Here is a 24,083-nt window from a genome sequence, read left to right as displayed (position 1 = left end):
GCATATTCTGCAGATAAAAATAAGTAAAAAAGTTTGTATAAATGTATGCCCTAAAATGCTGAGTTTCGGAGATACATGTTTTGTAGAAGTATCAGTTATATTTCGAATTTATACAAGTACGAACGAAAAGTTATTACTCTGCAAAACAGTTAAAACACATGTAGGTGATGCCCCCTACAAACAGGAGTCATACTGACCTCAAAATCAAATTTCTTATGTCAAAAAACTCCCAGACACCAATTTTCATCTAAATATTGACGTTACTTCAGAAATTATTTGGGAAAAAAATCGAAATAAAAATAAAACTTCTACACCATGTATCTTCGAAGCTAAGCATTTTAGGACATACATTTATACGAACTTTTTTACTTATTTTTATCTGCAGAATATGCTGCCGAAGTTTCCGGAATACAGTTCGGACCACCCTATATTTTATACTTTATATAACTTTATGTATTGCTACCAATGAAAAAAGAAAAAAGAAAATGTGTCTCATACATTATTCTGTTATGTAAAATTCAATTTTTCTTATATAATTCTTGTTTTAATAATATATCTATCTTTTCTATATACATTATAAAACTATTTTATTCTTAAATTGCCCATACTTGTACAGTTCTTGGATTTAAAATTACCAGTAGTTAAGAAAATGAGTGTCGTGTATTATTCTGTTATGATCAATTTAATTTTAGAAATACAACCACAGTTTTAGCAACAATGATATAAGTCGTTTAACAAATGTTTATGCTAATATACATAAAAATACTTCTTTTGTGCAAACAGGGCTGGAGAATTACTAAAATGAGATTATCCTAATACGCTTTTTAAGTTTACTGGAAAGTTTACTACCCATAATGCAATCTTCTCGCTAATAATACAAACAAATATAAAATAAATATGCAAGATAACAAATAAATATATAATTTAAGGCATTCCCACTATTTCATTAAATGACTAAAAAACGTTTTCCTTATATATTTTAAGTTCTAGATAATAACAGTGATTGTTTTTATTGTCTTCCGCCAGTTTACCCTGTGCATTATTCATTATATTGTTACAGGATTTTTAAGTATTGTTAATTAAATGAAAAAACAACCCTACTTATCTCAAGTCCTGTTCTTATAACTACGTTATATCAGTTCAGAACCAATGAGAGATAAGTTTTTAAATTTATTGAATTTTATTAAGGAATAAATTATTTGGAATGAGGTCAAACAAGAGCCTAAAAATTCCGACTTCACTTATGAGCATTTAACGGGATAGGCAATTATTACATTATAGTACTAGAGCTAGCAAAGTCGGAAAAACAAGTATTTTAAGACGTCTGGCTCTTTGATATATCTTTTACTATGCTCTCTAGAACAGCATGCGGCCCGTCTGGCTGCTGGTAAACGTTGCGTCCCCTACTGCGCATTGAAAGAAGATCCTATATTTTTATTTGGTCTTTTAAATACTAGTATTAAATATAAATCGAACATGTCTCCATAGCGCAGTGCGTAGAGTTTTTGACCTGACCCGGATACGAATCATTGGTTCGTGGTCGGAAACTCTACGCACTGCGCTGTGGAGACATGTTCGGTTTATATTCAATACTGGAATTTATAGGATTAAATTAATAAAAAATATAGGGTCTTCTTCCGATGCGCAGTAGTGAACGCAACGGGTATCGGCAGCCAGACCCGCATGCTGTTCCAAAGAGCATAGTAAAAGATATATCAAAGAGACCGTTTACACTCTGAGTTTTTCAAAATCTTTTATTTAAGGCAGTAAAATCTGCATCAAATTTACATTACATTGCACTATTAAATATAGAAATGTTAAAAAAGAAACAGCAAGTAAAAAACTAATAAAGAAATAACCTAATATAGAACAGTATTTCAAAAACACTACTACAATAATTAAAAACTCCTTGCAGGAAATCCTTATAACGTAGTTATGAGAACAAGGCTTATTTTCTAGACTATTTTAATTCGTGACCTTCTCTTCTTATTGCTTATTAGGCCTTAGCTGCCTCAAATATCGATAGAGTGGACATTTTCAAAGGAGTTCGACTGGTGCAGATTGTTAAATTTTTTCGAAAAACAATGCAAGTTAGCGGTGGAATTTACCTGTAATTTTAGTTATTATTTATGAAAAATAATCTGGAAAAATTAAACGATTTGTACTGGTTTGATCGACGACGGTATGATTTGTAAGAGAAACTAGTCAAGAGTGAAAAAAAATATGTATTATATAATAAATTGCCATTTGCAGCATTGTTAGAGGTATATAAAATGTGAAAGTACGTAGATTTTGTACATAGAAAATTAATTAAATATAATTAAATCAAATATATATGGTGTGTTGCTTGTGGAAAGTGCATTAGAATATTTTTATCAATATATTAATTAGTATAATAGTGATCGAAAAAAAACGGCGTCAACGATTGCTATGAAATGAAGATCGCTGTCATTTTATATTTAAAATTATATGGGAAATGTCATCCATGTTCATTTCTAAGCCAACCGGACGTCGTTTTTTTTCGGTCATTTGGTATATTCTTTTATTAGGAGTAAAAGTGACACTTTTTGTGGCGATGCTATACGTTTGACATTACAGGCTAGGCACAAAAAGTCATTTTTACTTTGACTAGAACATGCTATTTTTTTAAACGTTACAAATAATTTTTTAAACAATTTCAAACGTTCTAAATAGTATAAAAAGATTTAAAAGTAATAATTATACATTGAAAAATTATGGTTACACTCGTTGAATTAGACATTTTGGTCGCGGTCATCAGGGCGTTAAAATTGATTATCAATCACGTCCCTAAAATTAATACTTTTGTGACGTTTTAAAAAAACGGTGTTTTTAAAAAAACTTAAAGCTCTCTAATATATCTCAGGTTTATACTGTAGGACGTAGAAATAACATATGTGATTTAATGAACAAATGAAAATTACCAGTTTTGTATTAAGATAATTATAAAAATTACCGTCTCGATTTTTCGAAAGTGTCACATTATGTAAAGGTCATATTAAATGTTTTTTGTTTTTATATTTTAACATTTATATGACCGTAAGAAATGGAAATTATAAGGTTTTTTAATATCCTTGAAAATGCTATATAAAATGGTTCTTTGTTTTTATATTTACTAAAATAGCATTGGTAGATACCGTATGATAAAAAAAATGGCGTTATAGACGGCTGGGGAATGGCAGTCGATGATAATTTTGGCGAGGTCGATCTCTAGACATCATGTACTAAAAAAATATTCTTGGCACATAGTAATCAATGCGCGAAACTGTTAAAAAACAAATGTAACTTTAGTGCACGTCCACACGCAACTATTCCACTTATTAGTCTCCAGAAAAAACTTCCATTGGTTGTGGTAAATAAATTTGAAAAAAAGTTATATTGTTGATTAGTTTTAAGTGAAATTGTTATTATTTTAAAGAAAAAAATTCCAATCAATTTGTAATAATTTTACAATTGATGTTATTGTATATAATTTTAATTATATTTGTTTTTGTATCCTGAAACCTGTATGTTTAATTGAAATGCTTGTTTTTGTCCCTTTGTAAAAACATGTTTTTTCTTTGTTAATGGTAGTGAAATAAACGAATTGTTTTTAATATGACTATAGTTTTATTTACAATATTTATTTAATTGATCTAACACGGCTTGGTAGTTGATAGCTGTTTCTCCTTCAGACCTAAAATATTGAAAAATGATCCATAAAGGTACAGACACACATGTCCGCTCCGCGTCCGTGCCGGGGCACATCCGTATGTCGCATCGGCCGTCACTTGGAGAACAAAAAGTTGAGACAGGATTGCTTAGTCCCAAGGTTTTCAAACGTACGAAATTCCTCGAACAACCACAAAACATCCCCCTGTCATGTTAAGAAATGAAAGTAAATAATAAAGCGCCTCTCGTGTTTGTTCGCACTCTAAAAATTTCAATTAATACCTGTATATATTTTTAATATATACAGGGTGGCGCACCTCATTCGCCTCGGTTGATTATACGAAAACGAAAAGATATAGAAACGAAATATTTTTTTCGGAAGGCAATGTGCACAATTTAAAATTATTTTGAAATGTACAGGGTGTTTCAGAACTAAGATCCATACCAAAGTTGTATTTTTTCTTATGGAACACCCTGTATTTTATTTCATTTTTGGATTCTTGGGCCCAAAAAAATATATTTATTATAAGGGTTAAATATGTTTAAAATCTTTGGTTTTTAAGATATTTAAAAATATTTGAAAATGCATGCTACAATAGAATAGATTATTAACACCCTGTACATTGAATTAATTCTTGTGCTGATTTGTAAGCCAGAGAAATAAACTTTACTAAAAAATTTAATTGCATTGTTTAATGTATACAGGGGTATCAAAAATTGCTGGTCTGTTTTAAATATTTACTTTTATGTAGGAAATTTTTTTACAGCGAAATATGATATTTTTACCTGTCTGTGTGGGAGGAAAAATTGTACGTTTGGCAAACTAAAATTAATTCCGTCTGGTATATGCCTCGTCTCGATGATGTGCCACGTTTATGTTGTTTTTTCGGACGATGGTAGACACACGGTTATGCCTCGGCACGGATTTGTGTGTCCGGACTTTTATAAGAATTTGCGAAAAAGCGTTAAGCTCCGTCTACACATAATGTTTTAGCTGTTCAGTCAAAACGTAACAAGTAAAACCTTTTGTGTAGACGAAAAAACGGTCCGTTTTACATAAACTGAATTAAGACGGAAGATTGATCTAGAGAACGGAATGAATCATTCGGTTTTTTTTATCAAAACGACCGTTTTGCCTACACTGAAAAAAAAAAATAAGTAAATTTACCAAAAATAATATGGATATATTATTACAGCATACTTAATAAGCGACTTTTCAAAGTAATATTTTTGCATAGTTTCACAAAATAATGTAATTTTACAAAATTTTAGAGATATTTAATGATTACCAAACGATACTATTTTTACAATTAGCTTTGAGTGCTTACGAATGAAATTTAGGTCATAAATAAAATATTGTATACATAATACAAATCTTCTAGTGTATACGCTAGTTTTTAATCCGTCTTACCTAACAGGTAAAACGTTACGTGTATTCGTGTATATGGCTTTAGATAATACGGTCGTGTAACAGCGCTTTCAGATGGAGCGGAGCGTCCGCGCTGTTTTTGCGCTGCTTGTTTTTTCAAGATAGCCACCAGACGAAATCATCCGGACGGAGCATACGCGATCCATGTGAAATTGTTCATTTAAACTCATGGAACTCGCGGACGCTCCGCTCCATCTGAAAGCGCTGTAAAAGTTATTGGTGTTATATAAATTCGACTCGACTTATTACCATTGGGATCTCAGAAACAGTAGTAAATACAGAGTGGCTCAACAAACTTACATGTCAATAAGTACAAGGATTACCCGTTAAAATAGTTGAACCTATCTGTTCATTCATCGTTTCCATAAATATGGCGGAAAATATTTATACTAAAATTAATATATGTAGTGGTAGGGGTAGTTTTCACCTTTCCCGTACTTTTTCTTGATTTTTGTAAAAGTCAAATGTTAACGCACTTAGCAAAATATACCGTGCTGGCAACTGTTACTCTTGGATCGGTATTTACATGTGTGGAAGTAAATCGTTTCTCTTATTACACATTCTGAACCGTCCTAGAACTGTGATGCGTATGCGCAGAAGGAAATATGAAGACATTATTTCATTTGCGCATGCGCTGCAGAGTTCTAGGACGGTTCAGAATCGGTAATAACAAGAACCCGAACAAAGCTTGGGTCGACCGGTCACTACGACAAATCTGCTATATCCCCTTCCACGTCTCTCAATGTGCATTGTTTCTCGATTCATTTCATACGTTTGGCAACGTGTTTGCTGTTCTCTCTTTGTTCAGTACATTATAAACGCATACTCTTCTTATACATAAGGAAATCTCGACCCAAGACTAACCTTTGCCAGCCCTTGGTATAGACACCAAAAATCTCATTAAAATCGGAATAACGGTTCTTAAGGTATCTGAAAAAATGTATTTACTTTTAAAAAGTTTGATGCCCTCTAACAGACAAATGAAGTACTTTCGTATAGAGGTAAATTGTGTCCAATGAACTTATGTTGATTCCAAAAATACGTAGTAAGTAGTTCCATGATACAAAGAATACAAGGTATGATATTGCGCAGGTTGGTCACTACGTCACTGGTGATAAACGGCACCATTGGTTGGCAAACTCCGCGCGCCAATTTCAAATTGTCATACAGATGACACAATAAATGAGAAAATAATTTTTCTCGACGATTTGACATAACTTTTGGAGTTATGTCCTAATTCTTCCGTATTTTAGGTCTTTTTTTATTAGTGGCAATTGAACAATATGGATATTTTCTTGTATGACGCATGACGTCACAGGTGGTATGCGCAAACTTAACGAAATTGGAGCCGCTATCGATTATACCTTGTTTTCTTTGTACCATGAAGTAGTTCTATGTCCACGGAATATTGGGAACAGGGTGTCCCAAGAAATGGGACGACACAGTTGGTCTTACAGGTGGCTGTTTCCGACACAAGACAGGCCCTTATTAGAAAAAAGGATGAAACCAAAAAAGCGTCTTTGAGTAATATATTCCGGTTTTTCCGCCATATTTCCGGAAACGACACAGATAAATTTAAACACTTAACGGATTATTATTGGGCTCATTGACACGCAACTTGGCCCCAATTTGAGCCGCCATTTTTTACCTTTTCCGAGACCCTAATGATGAGAGTCGCATTTGAAACGCCCGGTATATTTTTGTTACTTACACCAAAGAAGAATCCTGTGAAGCTACGTCAACAGTTTCGATAGTCTTAACTTGAGGAACGTTCAAAATAAATTTATCATTTCTTATAACGTTAGGAACATTCTGATTTGACAACGCCCCAAACCTATTCACGTAGTTACTCTCACGTATTTTCACTTGCTTGGGCTCAGGTCTAGCATAATTCTCTATATTTTTAGCCGATTCCTCATTAACCTGCACCGACGAGGTTTTGCTGTTATTTTTCACCAAATAATCGTTAGACAACAACAAATTTTCGGCCAAGTTCACACCAGAAACACTCGAACTGGCATCGACGAGCAAGTGATGGTACTTATTGTCGTTATCGTCTTTTTGTGGAGTGAGGTCGTAGTCAGAATTCAACAATTTCGAGTCGATAAATTGTCTGTAAGTCCTTCTAGTGAGTTCTAGAATATTCTCGATCGAATTTTCGTCATCTAGTGAGTGTAGGTTAAAGTCAAACGCAAATCCAGCGTCACCTATAGGATCAATGACAGGAACTCCTTCGTGGTGGCTGGAGTCCATGGTAAAAGTCCTGTGACTAGCGTTACTAGCCTCTGACTGAACACTACTTCTTCTCTGTGTGTTTTCATTACTTCCTTTATTAAAAATAACCAAAGGTGGCTGTGTATCAAGCAGAGCTTTCAGAATATATACTGGGCCTTTTATCATAACAAAATCTTCATCTTTGAAATTACCTTTCAGAATTATCTGTATAGATGTTTCTTCTTGGTTTGACTCCGTTGGTATTTCTGGTAAAGTCGGACATTGTACTAAGGACGGACTTAGAGAAATGCTTTTTAATGAAGAATTTTGATCAGGAACATTGGAAGAGCGCCCAGATAAAAGTATTTCTTTTTCTGAGTCTTTGCATAAGTTTACGTTTAAATATAAACAGTTTACAGAGTGCTCATCGTTAATATCATCATTTTCAGGCTTTTTATCATTTTTTTCTATGATGATGGCACTATCTTTTTTTGAAGTGTGACTTTCGATACTTTGTACAGTCACTGAAACCACAGATTCTGGTTTATTTGAACTAGTCCTTCCCGTATCACAGATTTCTTTTTGTGTTGAATTTGAAATTGTTTTTGCAATTGGTGGTTTGGGTTCTTCAGGTAATTCTATGATTTCGTCTTCCACTGGTTTGAATTCAACCACAACAGTTTTGGAGGTTTCCAGTTTTGGTGTGGATGTTATGTTACTTAAGTTTTCCAAAAATTCTGTTCCGTTTTCTGGAATAATTGTAATGTTGCTGTCCTTTGATGGAGCCGTTTGGTTTTCCTGGGTTATTGTGACGTTACTTTCTCTAGATGGAGTTTCTAGTTTTGGAAAATGGGTGCTTGAAACATTTTCAATCTCTAAATCTGAAATATCAAATAAGTATGAAACTTTCCAATTAGTTTGAATAGGGAGTCCCAAATTTGATGGTGAATACTGGGATCTTGGAAACCATGAAAAATACGAAGAAGGTCAAATTAAGGTATAAAGTACTTTGTAAAGAAAAAATAATAACAAATAAAATAGAGAAAAAAATAATAGAAAACTTCTCAAATCACCCTGGTAGTATTATAATAAGCCAATACGTACTTTCTGCAATCACCTCGTTAGAATTTAACTTTTCCACAAACGCATCGAAATCTAGTAACGGTGTTATTTCAAAATCTCGACAGTTCTTCGATTCGTCTTTCGTGTGAGGCGAATCTACAGTACTAGTCGAAGGTACGGGTTCAGTACATTCACTCACCCTACCTAAATATCATGATAATTACATTTAAATTACAATTTTGTTAGAATAATTGAGTAAAAAGACTAAGGAAGGAGTATATCAACAACAGTATAGTTTAAAGTTCTCTCGAAATTCTAAATTCAAAAATTTATCATTCTTTTTGAAGGGAAATCCCACATAATAATGTTCTTCAAAATTCAGCTACTAAAATGGGCTCTTTCACAAAAAATAAAATGTCCAATTCAAGGACAAAATCTGAAATAGAAGTCTATTTTCAGTAATTTATCCAAAAAAAAATAGTTCCATGATATTGAATAATTTTTTTATAGGCCCTCAAAATTGCTTTAATTTGAAATAATTTTAAAGCGCCAATTGATGACGTATGAAAAATACGCCCAATCACATTGCAGAACCGTGCTCGTGCGCCAGCCAACAACTGGCAACATTGCGATTTGATTTGACCAGCACCACCTCAACTCAAGGCCAATCAACATGATAGGGGCAAGGCAAATATGGCGGCGAAGGCAGCGTATTATTAAATTGTTTACCTTTAACCTGAAAATCCGGTAGTGGTTTCTCGTTCCGATTGCGTACCAGAAATAATTAATTATCTCTAGTTTGTTGTGCTTCTGCAACACGTTTGTTTAGTTCTTAGTGTTCAGTGTATGGTGTGATCAGAAAATTGTGATAAAATAACAGTGTAATAAAAATCCAAACCAGACATTCCACATAGGGAACTTCAAACTTTTGTGCTTGTCGTACTCCTCTATTATTAATTATTTTAAGAGAAGAAGAAGTATTTATCAAGAGATTACACCTAAATGAGTAAAAAGCCTTCGCCGCCAGTCTGCATAGTACTTTATAATGGTTACTTACAATAATCAAAAGATAGGTATTAAAGGGTTGGTATTAACATTGTATTGTAGCATGCCTTTACATGCTCTGTTCCAAATTATCATGGGAATTATAGAGGGGGTCCCAAGGTTTCTGCTTTTATATTCCCCAAAAATGACAAGCTTCGTAAAAAATGGTTGACAGCTATTAAAAGAGATAATTTCACTCTAGTAATTCTCGGGTAAGAAGTGCATTAAATATGCCTCAAAAAGGCCAAAGGCCCCAAAGCCTCTGTTACCCTAGTGAGGATGTAGTTATGGCTACTGCTTACACTTACCTCACTATAAGTAAAATATTGGAAGAAGAATCAAGCTTTTTACATCAAAAAGATTACAGAAAGATATTGACAACATTGACATTTGAAAATATAAATGGCCTGGATGTAAGTCTTTTTTTAGGTCACAATTGCCCCTCACATACGTCAGAATTTATTATTAAATCCATCTTGTTCAGAATATCAAGAGAATATCCAATATTTTATTGAAGAACTATGCAAAAAAAAGTAATGACGTCTTTACCACAAAGACAATGCCCTATGTAAAGAGAAAGAGCAAAGAAAACTAAGCTAAGCGTAAGTTTTACTTACGAACCCCCAAAAAGGTAATTAGTTTTTTTTCTATATAAAATCTTGAAACACATATTAAATTTTTTATTTATCCTTACCTATTATAGTTTAAATTTATTCCCATTTGTGTAATGCTGCAAAACATAGAAAAAATATTCCAAATTTTTTGACCCAAGCCAGTGTAGTTTATAATTCCAAGAGCATTTACCAAGGCTTTTACTAAGACAAGTAACTTCCTATACTGTCCATAATAGTATATATTTATCAAACGTTCAGTAAATTCTAAACTATGGTAGGTAAGTGTTTGCAATTGAATATTTAGTTTATATTGCTATTTTCTGTCATACATTTCTGGTTATTTCTTTTTCCGATGATTTTGAACACCCTATATATGCTACCTCAAGTTTGAATATTTTAACACTACCTATTTTCTGAGAAAGCAGACCGTTTTATAAAAAGTAACTAACTGATGTTTTCGTAAAAGTAATAATACAAAACATTCCATACTTATGTGGAGAACTTTAGACTTCCTGTATATTAAAAAATTAGTGAAATATTACGTAATCTAACCCGACATTTGTATAATAAGCACTTCTATCTCCGCCATATTGGAAAAGGTTGAATGGCCTTGTGTGGAGGTGGTGGTGGGTCAGCATGGTGGCCCGGCCGCTGCCGTGTTGCCGCTTTTCAACATGCCAGGTGTGACGTATTAAAAATAAGTGCGGATTTTTATTCTGGGCTTTTTTGTTTTTATTTATTTTCTTAAGAACGACTTCAAATTTTTCAAAAGTGAGATAGCAGAACATTCTAGAATTAATTGCTTTATTCAATTATGCTAATTCCAAAATATAGTGAAAGAGCCCATTGGAAATATCAAAGAACGCTGAATGCAATCATAAAAATGACCAAAATCACGTTGTCAAAGTAATATTTCACTCCTTTTTTAGTCATTCAAAGAATAGAATTATATCATTAAATTTACTTACTCAAGCTTAATTTTTCGAGCACTTTCAACAGACTAGGACTGACAGCAATATTATTTTCTGCGTCATTTTCTTGTAAAGGCCCATCTCCTCCCATAAATTGGTTTCCCAAGGAGTGGATTTTGTGAAGCGAAGAACTTCTCAACATCGAACATTCGTCGCAGTTCCTAAACGCTTGGTTGTTTAAGTAAAGCGCGTGAGGTTTGCTTGTGTTTAAATCGGCTTCGGTTTTCGGGGGTAGCTCATATTCTGGACAAGTTAAGTTCAGCTCTTTGCACAGGTTGGAGATATGAAAGCGCATTTTTTGCTGAAGGCCAGAGAAATATATCAGTTGAGAGTGATAAATATTCAAGTGTAAAAGGCTCAGATAAATAATGTAAATAGAGAAACTTTACTGTACCGGGTAGCCAACTAAGAATGGACGCCGGCTGTATCTCAGAAACTGCTTATCGTACAACTTTGGGGAAAGTTTAATTTTTTTAGTTATGTCAAAATATCAAAACGTTTAAGTTCAGTTTTCATGCATGCGAATTTCGGGCGTTATCTTAAAAAATTGACGTCATAAAAAATTTAAACGTAATCATCCATCCATATAATTTTTACCAATTTCTTGGTTAATTATACGTAGGTAGTTCTCAGATTAAAATGTCCGAAAGTCGGACAATCAATAATTTTATTAAAATTTCTAGGAATTTTGTGCCGCCATATTGCTTTTAACAGAAAACGGCCGAATTTTGTATGGCCGAAAACTAGGGGTTTATTTCATGTACGGTCATTACAGGCTATTAGTTATTAATCCAACTTAGTCCTTGATTTCACTGTTTTCGTGTTTTACCTGTTTTTTGTGTTATTTGTAATTTATTATTATATTATAACATTTTTGTCGTTTGGATCACCTTTCATATAGCACCGAAGCCGAAGGTGCGAATCTTAACAATATGCACTACTGGTCCACATAATGGTGCAAGTAGTTCGGCACCAAGACCGTTGGTCCGTAAATGTTTACGCAGGAATTCTAGGATAGCGAATGATTGGACCTTTTTAATTGTCTGAATGAAATGAACTGTCCATAATTTCTAAGAAATAAATTTCCAATTTTGTTAGGGGATCCATCATATCAGCATATATAGCAATAACAGCATGAATGCAGTTGGTGCAGTTGTGCCGCTCATTTTGCTATGAATGTGTGGGGCTTCTTGGATACCACTTACTTTAATAGATAGAGACGCTGGAGCGGCATATTTCCATGGCCAGCTAGGTCATCGGATTCAATATGCCTGGGTTTTAATTTATGGAGTCGAATCAAGAACGAACATGGATAAATAACAATTAAATGGTATTAAAATGAAATTTAAATATATGTTTTGATGTTTTGATATATTGACGTAACCAAGTTTTGTTTTCTAGCCTACTACTATAATTTTTAGACTATTATAATCCTAAGCGGAAGCCTAACATGATTTGTTCTCTTAATATCTCCGGTTAGAAAGAAGATAGAAAGTTGCGGTTTGCGCTAATATTTTGGAAATTTTGTGCTCTATTATTTAAGGGTGCAAATAGAAATATAGCCTCCTATTTAATTTTTGTATGCAAAAGTGCAATATCTGTTATGATGTCAAACAGCGCCCTCTAGCTACCATGAGAAAAATTATGGAAACAAAATTTATACTGGAAATCATTAAGGAAGAAAAGCTCTTTTAAACGAGCCCTAGTTTGTTTAAATCGGGTAACCCAAACCACAGAGTTATCCTTATTTTAATAAAAGCAAATTTAAACTTCCCCCACCACTTTATTTTATGAGATAGAGCAAAATACTCTATATCAAAAAAATTACAAATTTCTTGATGATTACAATAGTAATATTTAAAATACCTGTTCACCTGCATATTTTTGAGAAAAACCCTGTTTTCTGATTGGCTATCAGAGAAACGCCCTCTAGCGGACATTTTTCGAACTTGAAAATAATTTCCAGCGATTTCTGTTAGTCGATTTACTTATTAGAATTTTTTTCCCAAAGTTATACGATAATTAGTTTCTGAGATACAGCCGGCGTCCATTCTTAGTTGGCCATCCGGTACAAAACGAAGGTAGCCAAGATACACAAACTAGATGTAAACAAAATGCTAGGTTGTCAATTATTTAAGAAAAAAGTTTTTTAATGAAACGTGTGTGGGGGTGATTTTTATGAAGAGCTTGAAACTAGAGAAAAGGATTATATTACGACTGTTGTCAAATCAAATCGTCATACACTAACGTTTTGTTTATAGTTTGCTTGTATATATTGGGTCAAAATAAATCAATGTACACTTTTATATTTTTTCAGTTAAAAAAACGAGACTTGGTATGTTAGTATATGACATAAATTAGGATTGATTGACGTATTCAATTGTTTTCGGTCGCTTCCTGTTTCACCGGAAATGACTACAACTTTTGATTTTTAAATGTTAATTTTTAATTTTTAATTATTTCTACTTTATTCGATTGAAAATAATATTCTGAATAGAATGACATATCATATGTCAACCTTTTGACATTTTCGAATATGGTTAATTTGAAATTACAACATGCGGTTGATAACAAAAATTTGACTCGAAATACCAAGTGTGTGGTGTCAAATTATTTGTAAAAAAATGCTTTTTCCAAATATGCTAACGAGCCACCCTCGTTCCATTTGAAAAATTTGAGATATTAAAAATACGATTTGGCATCTTTTAACTGACCAGGACAAAACACTAAACACTAAAAACGATAAGACGATCAAATCTATTTTTCCAAGGGTCCTTGATTAAAAATTAATGTTTATAAGATTGAAATTTAAAATACGATTTTTTTTACAGCGAAAATGTCAGAAGTTGACATATGATATGTCATTCTATTCAGAATTCAATGTCGTTTTCTATCGAATAAAGTAAAAAAATACCTAGGGTGCTATTTAAAAATGAAAAGTTGTAGTAATTTCCGGTGAAACAGGAAGTGACCAAAAACAATTGAATACGTCAATCAATCCTAATTTATGTCATATACTAACATACCAAATCTCGTTTTTTTTATCTGAAAAAATAAAAAAGTTATAGGGGGTGAGCCACTTTTGAGACGCACCCGGTATAGTTAGTCTTTTGTATGTGTCTATAATAAAGTATTTTTCATAATTCTCAATATTATGCACAGAAGAAAATTATTTGTTTTATTTTTTACTCGATTTTGAACCAAAATTCCAAAAAAAATATTTGTATTGAACTATGAAATACCCTGTGTAGTTTTAGTTATTTATACGTACCAGGTCTAATCTTTGTTTATTGGCCTCTATATGGAGTCTGAATACTTGCTTGATATCGTTGTTTGAGTAAAAATCGTTTACTATAATATCCTCAGTGATTCTGAGGAGAAACAGTAAGTACTGGTGATCTTCGGTACTGAAATAGATATCCAAAACAATTACATTACATTATTATTAAATTTATTTTTCCTAAACACTTTATATTCTCTTTTTATTAAAAAAAAAATCAAAATATACCTGGTTTTCAAAAAACTTCTGCTAGATATTGCTTCTACGTCTTTTTTATCGTCCATTTTTGGATTGTGAACTTTCTGATGAACCTCCTTTTCGCTACAGTCAAGTTCTTCTTGTTTTTCTGTAATATTTTCAATTTCCGTATCATTACTTTTCGTGCTAGATAACGAAACACGCTTTTTATGTCTTATCCTAAACATTTTCTCATTTCTTCTTGAAGAACCTGCCGAGAATGATCTAGTAGGTAACTAAAAATAATCAGAAAATAAAATTTACATAATTTTCTTAATGGAACCTGAGTTTTTACTGTTTCGTTGGGAGTTACAGTAGGATTTCGTCTCGTAATAGGCCTGGAATTAGAGGCTTGACCTCTCAGATATCCCTCACTTTTGGTTTCTGAACTGAGACAATTGTGTCTCCTTACCTCGCCTCTACTTTTTGGCGTTTGAACAGGAATATTATACACTTTTCTAGCAAGAAAATAATAATTAACCAAAGGAAAGCTATATTAAACTGAAATACGTACCTCAAATGTTCGTTTGTAGCTCCTTTTGTACGTTTGTCCCAGTAATGCATGGCCATGGGTGATTTCAGCAAGCTCTGAGGAACAGAAGTATCAACAACGCTTTTAACATTTTTCAGCATTTTATAATGATTTCTCATGTGAAAATAAACATTTATATCGTTGAAATATGTTAGAGTCATCTTTACTAATAAATTTAATGTGAAATATTGAAACAGAAACAGCAAAAAGGGAAAAAAAGTTCAATCACAACAAACGCAGATTAGGTTGCGCACTTTTTAAATATTTTATTCAAATCTATAAAATCTTATGAACATTAATAGTGCTTGTTGTTTTACTTACCTTTTTTTTAGTTAAAAAATTCCAGAACGTATTGTAAACATTAAACTTTTGAATGAAGGATTTTCAAAATTGAATTTTAAATTTTTTTGATAGGTGCCAAAATTTCTTCTTCTTTTCTATATTCTAATATTTAACCTAATAAACTCAAAAGAAGAAGAATGGGGCCGTATAGTCCAGGCAGCTAAAGGCCGTTAAACTGAAGGAAAAAAAAAGAAGAAGAAGTCAAGTTCTGTGCTAAACTTCACTCCAATAGCTTTCAAATCTTTTATTTGAATTTTTAGTCGTTTGAAGTTTGAATTATTTTTATTTTCAATATTTTTTCCAGTTGTGATTAATAATCTTCTGTAATTAAGTAACTTTTTAGTATTTACATTACATAAACAAATTTAAAAATAAAACTATGCTGTTTATAACTTATAACACCTTTATTTTGTTAAGAAAATTACTAACAATAAGTAAATGCTCACAATGAACTTCATCATATATTACTTTAACTTATATAAAATTGGAATGAAGGCACAATATAAAAGGTTAAAAAAAGAAAATATAACTATAAAATTTACAGTATAAATAAATATAACTTGCGGGTTCCTGCCGATCTTAAAGGATAATAATTGTAATAATTTTATATAGGTTTTAAAATGAGAAATTTAGCCTGACATCACTAATTTCACAAATTCTTCATAATTTACGTTACCTTGTGAATCTTCTTGTCCTTGAAGAAGTTCACCAACCTACAAATAGAGTTATACTGTTCATGAACTTATATTAATTAAAAAAAACAACTCACTTCATCATCAGTCAATTTTTCACCCAGCGTTGTTAACAAATGACGAAGTTCTGCAGCACTGATGAAGCCATTGCCATCCTTATCAAAGTGACGAAGACCTTCAATGAAATCTTCTGCAGTATCTGCTGCCCTTGTTTTGGAAATTTGCTACAAAAGTTTATTTTTATCAATCTCAAGTGGTTTCTGATAACTATTAATCATAAATCTATTTATATTACCTGGTAGATGGGTAAAAACACTTCGAAAGACACTCTCTCATCAGGTTTATATTGATGTGTGTATTTCTTCACGTCTGATTCAGTTGGATTTTGTCCAAGAGCCCTAAGAGCATCTCCAATTTGAGCCACGTGAATCTTGCCATCACCTCTGTTGTCAAATAAGTAGAATGCTTCTTGAAACTCTATAAAATAATGTAAAGATCTTATTAGTCACATAGGAATGCAGAAAGGTATAATAGAGTCCACCTTCGACAGTTGTTAAGCTTAATTTTGAAGGAGGCTCATACAGATACATTTTTGATAAGGGTATTGGTGAAATACTAACTGTATTTTACAAGAGAACATCTGTCTCGATCTCCCCAAGCGGCCTGGTAATTGAGAAATCGCGCCTTATTTGGTATAAACCAGAAAATAAAATGATTCACTTTAAAAGGAATAACATTCACGTACTGCGTTCTCACTTTCTTGATCAGTTTAACTTAATCAAAAAGCGTTTAAAATTAGTTAAAGCCAAAAACAAATAACTAAATAATGTGCGAATCGGTGTGATTAACAAACTAATTAGATTTTTTCCGTAAAATACAGTCAGGATGTCTCCAAAAAATATAAATTTTAGGATCAAAATTCAAGCGAGATGGAACGATAAGGTAAGGTAAGGCGGGGCAACATAGCCTAGATTTTTTCAACTTACCGGCCATCTGATCCTCTGTGTAGTTCGCCTGCAAAACACAATAAAAATATAGAATTACCTGAATGTTTTCTCAAAGTTTCTTGATAAAATTGTGCAGTTTTTTAAGAAATATCCTTACCATTTTGCTTTGACGTTGATAACAAAACAACGGATGAGAGAGACGGTTAACGAAATGTAAAATGAAATGACGTCAGGCTGTAGGCATCATGTAGGCATCTGTAGGTATTTACGGTTGCGGGAAATTCGAATCTACGAATAGGAGAGTTTGTTTAATAACGGATTTTCTAAAAAACGGGTGATAGATTGAACAAGATATCCGGATGACGTCAGAATGTACGAGATTCTAACGTCTATAAAGTAATAAGAACGTTAAAAATGGTGTTTTGTACATTGAACTTTAACCTTTTTTGTTGGACATACGCGAACGAGGCGTTTTTGAGGAATGCGAACTGGTTAATAAATAGACCTTCGTTTTTTTTCTGTATTCAAGCAATTTTATCCACCTCACCCACTGGTTACTCTGGTTAGTACAAGGATAAGTGACCTATTAAGATAAATACATATTTAAATATGAAAATTCTTTAGTTTTTTATCGTTTTATTTGACTGTAAGATCACTAAAATACCATTTTATAATACAGGGTCCGGCAATAGTGCGTCTTGCATCTGTTGTAGCTCCTAGAATAAAAAAAAAAACCTGTATACTTAAGTTTACTAGTAGCTAATAGGTATTAAAAAACCCATTACAAAAGTATCACAGTTTCATCAGAATGACATCATTAAATGAAACTGAACATATCGAAATTAATTAAATCAAATTGTTTAAGTGCATGTATATTATGTTCAGAAGTCAATAACTCGGAAACGGTTGGTTTGAGGTAGGTACATTGTGTGTATTCCAATTTTTGCTGAGCATTGAAGGAAACATTTGCAATAATATACAGGGGGTTATATTTAAAAAAATGAAACTTTGATGTGCCACGACTTTATGACGGACCCTGTATACTTAAATTTATTACTCGTTAATTGATATTTAAAAATCCTATACAGGGTGTTTCAAAACAAATGCGAAAAACTTCAGGGGGTGATTCCTTGTTCAAAATAAAGGGTAGTTTGCTTCATAAACGTTGGGTCAAAAGTCAACCATTAGGGAGATATTGCGGTACAAAGATGGCGGAAAAATAATGTTTTTATTTTTTATCTTGAAAACGAAAAGAGATAGACTAATAAAATTTTATGGAAGCATTACTGTTATGAAAACACCTTTCTGGTAATTTTTTCACTTTTTTAAAATGAGTGGAAGGGGTTGAAATAAACTACCCCTATCATTCTTGTTAACGAAATTTAAAGAAAAATCTTATCAAACACATGCAAAAAAATTAATTTGGATAGTTTAGTTTCTTTAGAAACTTTTTTATCTCTTGTATTTTTTTGATAAAACTCACCGATTTGAAATTAAAAAATAAAATGTAAAGCATTACATGTCAGGACAAAAAACATTTTCTGATAAAGTATCTAGTGGGCTGCTGTAATTTTTTTAGGAAAAAATCTAGTCGGCCGCTGTTACTTTTTAGGATATTCCTAATATTATTTTATTTGACCATTACTCTACTGCAATACGTTATTATCTAGATGATTATTATTATCGTTATTAATGTTATTATCACTAGATTCTTAATCTAAAAATGTTTTTTGTCCTGACATGTAATGCTTTACATTTTATTTTTTAATTTCCAATCGGTGAGTTTTATCAAAAAAACACAAGAGGTAAAAAAGTTTCTAAACCAACTAAACTATCCAAATTAAAGCATTTGCATGTGTTTGATAAGATTTTTCTTTAAATTTCGTTAACAAGAATGATAGAGGTAGTTTATTTCAACCCCTTCCACTCATTTTAAAAAAGTAAAAAAAATACCTGAAAGTGTGTTTTCATAACAGTAATGCTTCCATAAAATTTCATTAGTTTATCTCTTTTCGTTTTAAAGATAAAAAATAAAAACATTATTTTTCCGCCATCTTTGTACCGCGATATCTCCCTAATGGTTGACTTTTGACCCAACGTTTATAAAGCAAACTACCCTTTATTTTGAACAAGGAATCATCCCCTAAAGTTTTTCGCATTTGTTTTGAAACAACCTGTATAACTTTTGTATACAGGGTTGTTCACCACATACGACACGGAGTATTGTAGCTAAACGATGAGATTTTTACAAATTATAAGTTTTGGGTTCGTTGAAAGACTATTAGAGCTACAATATAAAAATATGTTTACAAGATACAGAGTGTCCCAAAAATAAGTAAAAAATATTAAGTTGTATTTTTTTAAATGGAATACCCAGTATATTATTCTATTTTTGGATTCTACGATTGAAATAAAGGTAAATTTGATTAAGGTTTATCATACTTAAACCTTACCGTTTTTGAAATATTTTCAATTTTATGAAATTGCAGTAAAAATTTTAAGGCTTGATTTCTCCAAGGGTATCAAAGTTTTTAATACTCAATATTTACTGAAGATTATTTATTGATCAGATATTGTGTTGCAATAATACAAATTTTACTACCTTATACAGAGTGTCCAAAAATTTATATTAAATAATTACTAGATTTAAACGGGAATAACTTGTTTAATTTAAATGGAACACCCTGTATGTTTTACGTGAATCATATGCAAAATTTAATTGTCTATCAAATTTTATTATACCATTTTTTACCTATCTTTTCAAGTTTTCCTAGAAAATGCATTTTCTTATAATTTAGACCTCATTTATCACTATACCCATGGAATATTGACATTTCAGATTTTTTTAAAGCAACATATTGTACAAAATGTACAGGTGGTAAATATTGCAAGCCCATTGGTATACAAAAAAAAACTATTTAAATCTTTGTAAAAGAGTATACCAATTAAATATACCACCATTATTTCTGACCAAAAATTAGTTAATTACATACTTCTAAATTGTTTTAATTAATAAAGTGTTCTAAATAAATGTGGATTTGGCTCAGAAATCAATATAATAATAAGTTGTGAAAATGAACGTCTCTGTTCTTATAAGGAAGCATTCGTCAAGAGATGAAATAAAATTTATAAGGTGTTACTTTTTACCACACTGTCTAATACACACATAAAATTAATTTTTTGAGTATTTGGAGCAATTATTATTAATCAACGTAAACAGTCAATTAATGTAGTTTGAATACTGGGATCATATTAATTGGTCCTCTTTAACAAAAAATATTTAAACATTTTTTTTATTTTTTAATGAAATAAGCGAACTCTATCGACAATATTAGTATCTGTACTCTGTGAAAATTTGTTACATATTTAAAAATGATCTAAAATGTCAATATTCCATGGATATAGTGATAATGAGGTCTAAATTATAAGAAAATGCATTTTCTACGAAAACTTGAAGAGATGGGTAAAAAATGGTATAATACAATTTGATTGACAATTACATTGTGCATCTGATTCACGTAAAATATATAGGGTGTTCTATTTAAATTGAACAAGTTATTGCCGTTTAAAGCTAGTAATTATTTACTATAAATTTTTGGACACATATGTATGAGGTAGTAAAATTTTTATTATTGCAATTTTCAATAAATATTTAGTATTAAAAACTTAGATACCCTTGGAGAAATGAAGCCTTAAAATTTTTACTGCAATTTCATAAAATCGAAAATATTTCAAAAACGGTAAGGTTTGAGTGTGATAAACCTTAATCAAATTTACCTTTATTTTAATCGTAGAATCTAAAAATAGAATAATATACAGGGAGTTCAATTTAAAAAAATACAACTATAATATTTTTTACTTATTTGGGACACTCTGTATCTTGTAAACATATTTTTAAATTGTAGCTTTAATAGTCCTTCAACGAACCCTAAACTTACAATTTGTAAAAATCTAATCGTTTAGCTACAATACCCCGTGTCGTATGTGGTGAACAACCCTGTATTTTTACCTAATAATCGACCGTTTCCATACTAACTGCAACCCTGTATGTATAATTATGTATAATTATATGGGAAATGTAATCGATCGTCATTTCCAAGTCAACTGGACGCTGTTTTCTTTTTCGACCATACGGTACAATACAAAATCAGTCGTTTCAATATGTCGTCGGAAATCGGACTCCACCTTTATGTCTGTTCTTCCTGTCAATTGTATTCGTTCTATTTCCTCTTTCCCACTGTCTCCCAGTCTCTCGCAAACACGCTCTCCTTGGATATTTTTAAACGCGTTATTGTAACCGATACCGGAAACATCCTGTCTATGAGATTTTTACCGAAAAGGAAACCCGCCATTATCGACTATTTTCTTCTGGGTGAAAACTGGCCGAATGTCACATTCTCGGCCAGTATGAAATATCAAGGTAGCGAGACCGTGACTCGCTGAATTCGTTATACACGCCCGCGATACAGTTCTAAGTTCTAGTTCTCCACCTTAGCGGCGATTTTTTCAGGGCGTTGCCATCTTTGTTGTTCCATTTTCCGTTTTATCGCCGTTATTATTGTTTTTTTTTCTAAGAAATGCTGTCTGTAGAATAAAAAGGTTCTTTTTCCCACGGCGACAACTAGACTACCTACTGTCTTTTTTGACAGATTAGCTTAGATTTTATGCTGGATGTGGGTGGCTAAAGGCCTGTTACACCGACCCAAGCAGCATTTGGACGTCGGGACAACGTTGTGTCTCGCGACCAAACGTCGGGACGCAACGTCGGCACTCTGCCAACCCTAGTCTGCACTAGTTTGGAGAATAATTTTTGGGTCGAAACGACGTTGGATACCGACGTTAGCTAGAAGCCTAATTTAGTACAAACTGCAACGTTGTTTAAAATCCTAATTCACAGAAATACAAAACTAATATGGCGTCTAAGTCGCGTTTTATCCTAAATTGGGATAATTATAGTAAAAATATTATTTTTATGATTTAGTTTGAGACATATGTCAGATGGCAGTGAAGGAAAACAAAACAAAAGTATTTAAGTGTGGAGGATGTTTGAAGATCATAATTATTGAAACACTTTAATCGACTCTGTAACTCGTTACCCAAGGCAAAAAAGTTAAACGCAAACAACTTTATTGATAAATGTATTGTTCTACTTTGAAAAATACTAATGGGCCTTAAAATTAAAGAAGTTTTAAAAATTTTCTTTTTTTTTTAGTAAAATGAGAATAATTTATTCGTGTTTTTAGGGTCAAATATGTTAAGTTAATGTATTCAAAAAGCAGGAATTGCTATTTTAGGAACGAAACATTTTCTTATTTAACAACATGGCGGCTTTCACTTTGTTGTTTTGGAGATTAAGATGGAGTAGTTCGAGTAGTCGCATACTGGACTAATAAAGTCGCAGTTCGGCCTTAACAGGTAGTATACTAGTCGCAAGATTGCCTAATATAGTCATCCTAGAGTCTAGCTTGTGCCGCCCTCTATAATCTAAATAAACGATCGAGTGGATAAACTATCGGTAATATATGTCGATGTATATTTATATTTAGTTTTATATGTACCTTTCTTATGTCCCATTTTAATTAAGTTTTTTTTTATAAAAACAAAAACAGCACTGAACTGTCTGACTGAACAGAACAATGAAGTGAAAATTTAAGATTTAAGGTTATGGTTCAATACAGTTGCAAAAAGGTAGTGGCTCGACGTCCTACCAACGTAAGAATAAGGAAATCTAAACAACGTTGGAATTAGTAAAACAGACGACGTTTGCATAACGTTGGCATAGGTCCTGAAAGTGATGTCGGAAAACTCTTTATTGCCCAACATTGTAACTACGTTGTCCGAATCACCTAAAGAGCACTTAAGCATAAAAAGGTTACAAGACAACGTTTATTCGACGTCGCAGAAGCTTCTACTTTGCTGTAGTACTAGTCCAACGTCGGCACAACGTTATAAAAACGTTTAAATTTATTTTAATACCTAAGGTAGGGAGCTAACTATTTTTTGTAACTAATCCAACGTTGTGTTTAGTAAACATGTGGTCGCAAGTCGTGAAAATGCTACTTGGGGACTTTCCAAACAGGCTCCCTAAACCAAAGCAAGAACAGGTATATGAGTATCTGGACCAATGACTAAAGAATCCAAGGACATGACTAAGGAATCCAAGGACACCCGAGACCAAATTTTGTTACCATGACTCCAAACAGTGCCGTGGCAATATGTTTTTCTTAATTTAGCTGCTTGAAAGGATATTTATATTTTTGATTAATGTTTTGACTACGCCTATGGTGTAGGCGGTGGTATCATACAAATTTTTTTAGTGAATTTACATAATAATAGTCTAAGAACTGGCTACATAAAAAAACCTTATCATCGTTACATGGCTAATTTTTCTTATGAAGTCTCCTTATGTGTAGCCATTACGAAATAGTCATGTCTGCCAGCGCGATCCCGGGGCTTACAGCGGGGGCGGCCAATCGAAAGGGTGAACTTTTTACACTAAAAATATTATAAGGTACACGAGTTATAATTGCGAAAATAGCTTTTATTTATTATTAAGGAACGGAAAAAATTGTTTTTGTAGCTAAAATGCCGACAGACAACGCGAAAGAGGCATGAAATTTTGGAAAAAAAGATTTGTGGAATGTCATGTTTATTTATTTTAAAAGCCGTATGCAAAAGGGCAGACAAAAAGATCGTGGCTAAATCAGCGGCAGACAGTTATCAAAAGTGCGATATTACTCTAGCGCTTTCAGGGAACTCTACCCGCCCTGATAATCGTGCATTTTTTTAAATTTACCTTTATATTATAGAAAACTTTGTAGAACTGCGTGTTCACCGCAAATTTACCTACGGTATAATTTTTTAATCTACCATGCTTACGGCTTTACTCTATGTTCCGACACTAAAAGAATGGATGCAAATACAGAAAAAAAACCGGTGACTCACAAAATTATTTAAGAATAAATCTTTCTAAAAATGTCTTTTTAAATTTTCAAACTTGAACGGGTATTTTGGACTCATTTGAAAAACGGTAAAGAGAAAATATATTTC

General features: G+C 32.3%; 2 protein-coding genes across 3 annotated transcripts; both read right to left on the bottom strand.

Annotated features, from left to right (window-relative positions):
- Positions 1 to 3,609: 3,609 nt before the first annotated feature.
- Positions 3,610 to 15,467, bottom strand: LOC115884907. The gene is made up of 9 exons (XM_030903629.1): positions 15,374 to 15,467; positions 15,035 to 15,108; positions 14,816 to 14,978; positions 14,512 to 14,756; positions 14,275 to 14,410; positions 11,001 to 11,304; positions 8,417 to 8,578; positions 6,810 to 8,193; positions 3,610 to 3,694 (listed from the first exon to the last, which is right to left on the bottom strand). Exons 2-9 carry the CDS (start codon positions 15,088 to 15,090, stop codon positions 3,628 to 3,630), a joined length of 2,517 nt encoding a protein of 838 aa, XP_030759489.1. The 5' UTR covers positions 15,091 to 15,108; positions 15,374 to 15,467; the 3' UTR covers positions 3,610 to 3,627.
- Positions 15,468 to 15,779: 312 nt separating this feature from the next.
- On the bottom strand, positions 15,780 to 17,493 carry LOC115884891 (myosin-2 essential light chain). 2 transcript variants are annotated; one of them, XM_030903606.1, is made up of 6 exons: positions 17,475 to 17,493; positions 17,191 to 17,321; positions 17,073 to 17,100; positions 16,382 to 16,563; positions 16,164 to 16,310; positions 15,780 to 16,107 (listed from the first exon to the last, which is right to left on the bottom strand). In XM_030903606.1, exons 2-6 carry the CDS (start codon positions 17,191 to 17,193, stop codon positions 16,024 to 16,026), a joined length of 444 nt encoding a protein of 147 aa, XP_030759466.1. In that variant the 5' UTR covers positions 17,194 to 17,321; positions 17,475 to 17,493; the 3' UTR covers positions 15,780 to 16,023. The 2 variants fall into 2 exon arrangements, with proteins under 2 accessions (XP_030759466.1, XP_030759465.1); XM_030903605.1 differs by lacking the exons at positions 17,073 to 17,100; positions 17,191 to 17,321; positions 17,475 to 17,493 and adding an exon at positions 16,628 to 16,899 and having other exon boundaries at positions 15,830 to 16,107.
- Between the last annotated feature and the right edge of the window lie 6,590 nt (positions 17,494 to 24,083).

Source organism: Sitophilus oryzae, unplaced genomic scaffold (genome assembly GCF_002938485.1).
Source record: "Sitophilus oryzae breed Bouriz unplaced genomic scaffold, Soryzae_2.0 scaffold_358_pilon_pilon, whole genome shotgun sequence".
Lineage (NCBI taxonomy): Eukaryota > Metazoa > Arthropoda > Insecta > Coleoptera > Curculionidae > Sitophilus > Sitophilus oryzae.
The sequence above is the reverse complement of the archived record's forward strand: the minus strand, read 5'-3'. Positions and strand labels throughout refer to the sequence as shown.

Excerpts from the sequence above, each read along its gene's own strand:
- LOC115884907 (XM_030903629.1), bottom strand. The coding sequence starts at position 15,090 with ATGGCCATGCATTACTGGGACAAACGTACAAAAGGAGCTACAAACGAA. Across the intron at positions 14,757-14,815 it reads CTGTAACTCCCAACGAAACA|TTACCTACTAGATCATTCTC; the intron begins GTAAAAACTCAG and ends GATTATTTTTAG. Across the intron at positions 11,305-14,274 it reads ATAAACAAAGATTAGACCTG|CAAAAAATGCGCTTTCATAT; the intron begins GTACGTATAAAT and ends TCTGGCCTTCAG.
- LOC115884891 (XM_030903605.1), bottom strand. The coding sequence starts at position 16,676 with ATGTATCTGTATGAGCCTCCTTCAAAATTAAGCTTAACAACTGTCGAA. Across the intron at positions 16,564-16,627 it reads AAGCTTAACAACTGTCGAAG|AGTTTCAAGAAGCATTCTAC; the intron begins GTGGACTCTATT and ends ATTATTTTATAG. Across the intron at positions 16,311-16,381 it reads TGTTTTTACCCATCTACCAG|CAAATTTCCAAAACAAGGGC; the intron begins GTAATATAAATA and ends AAACTTTTGTAG.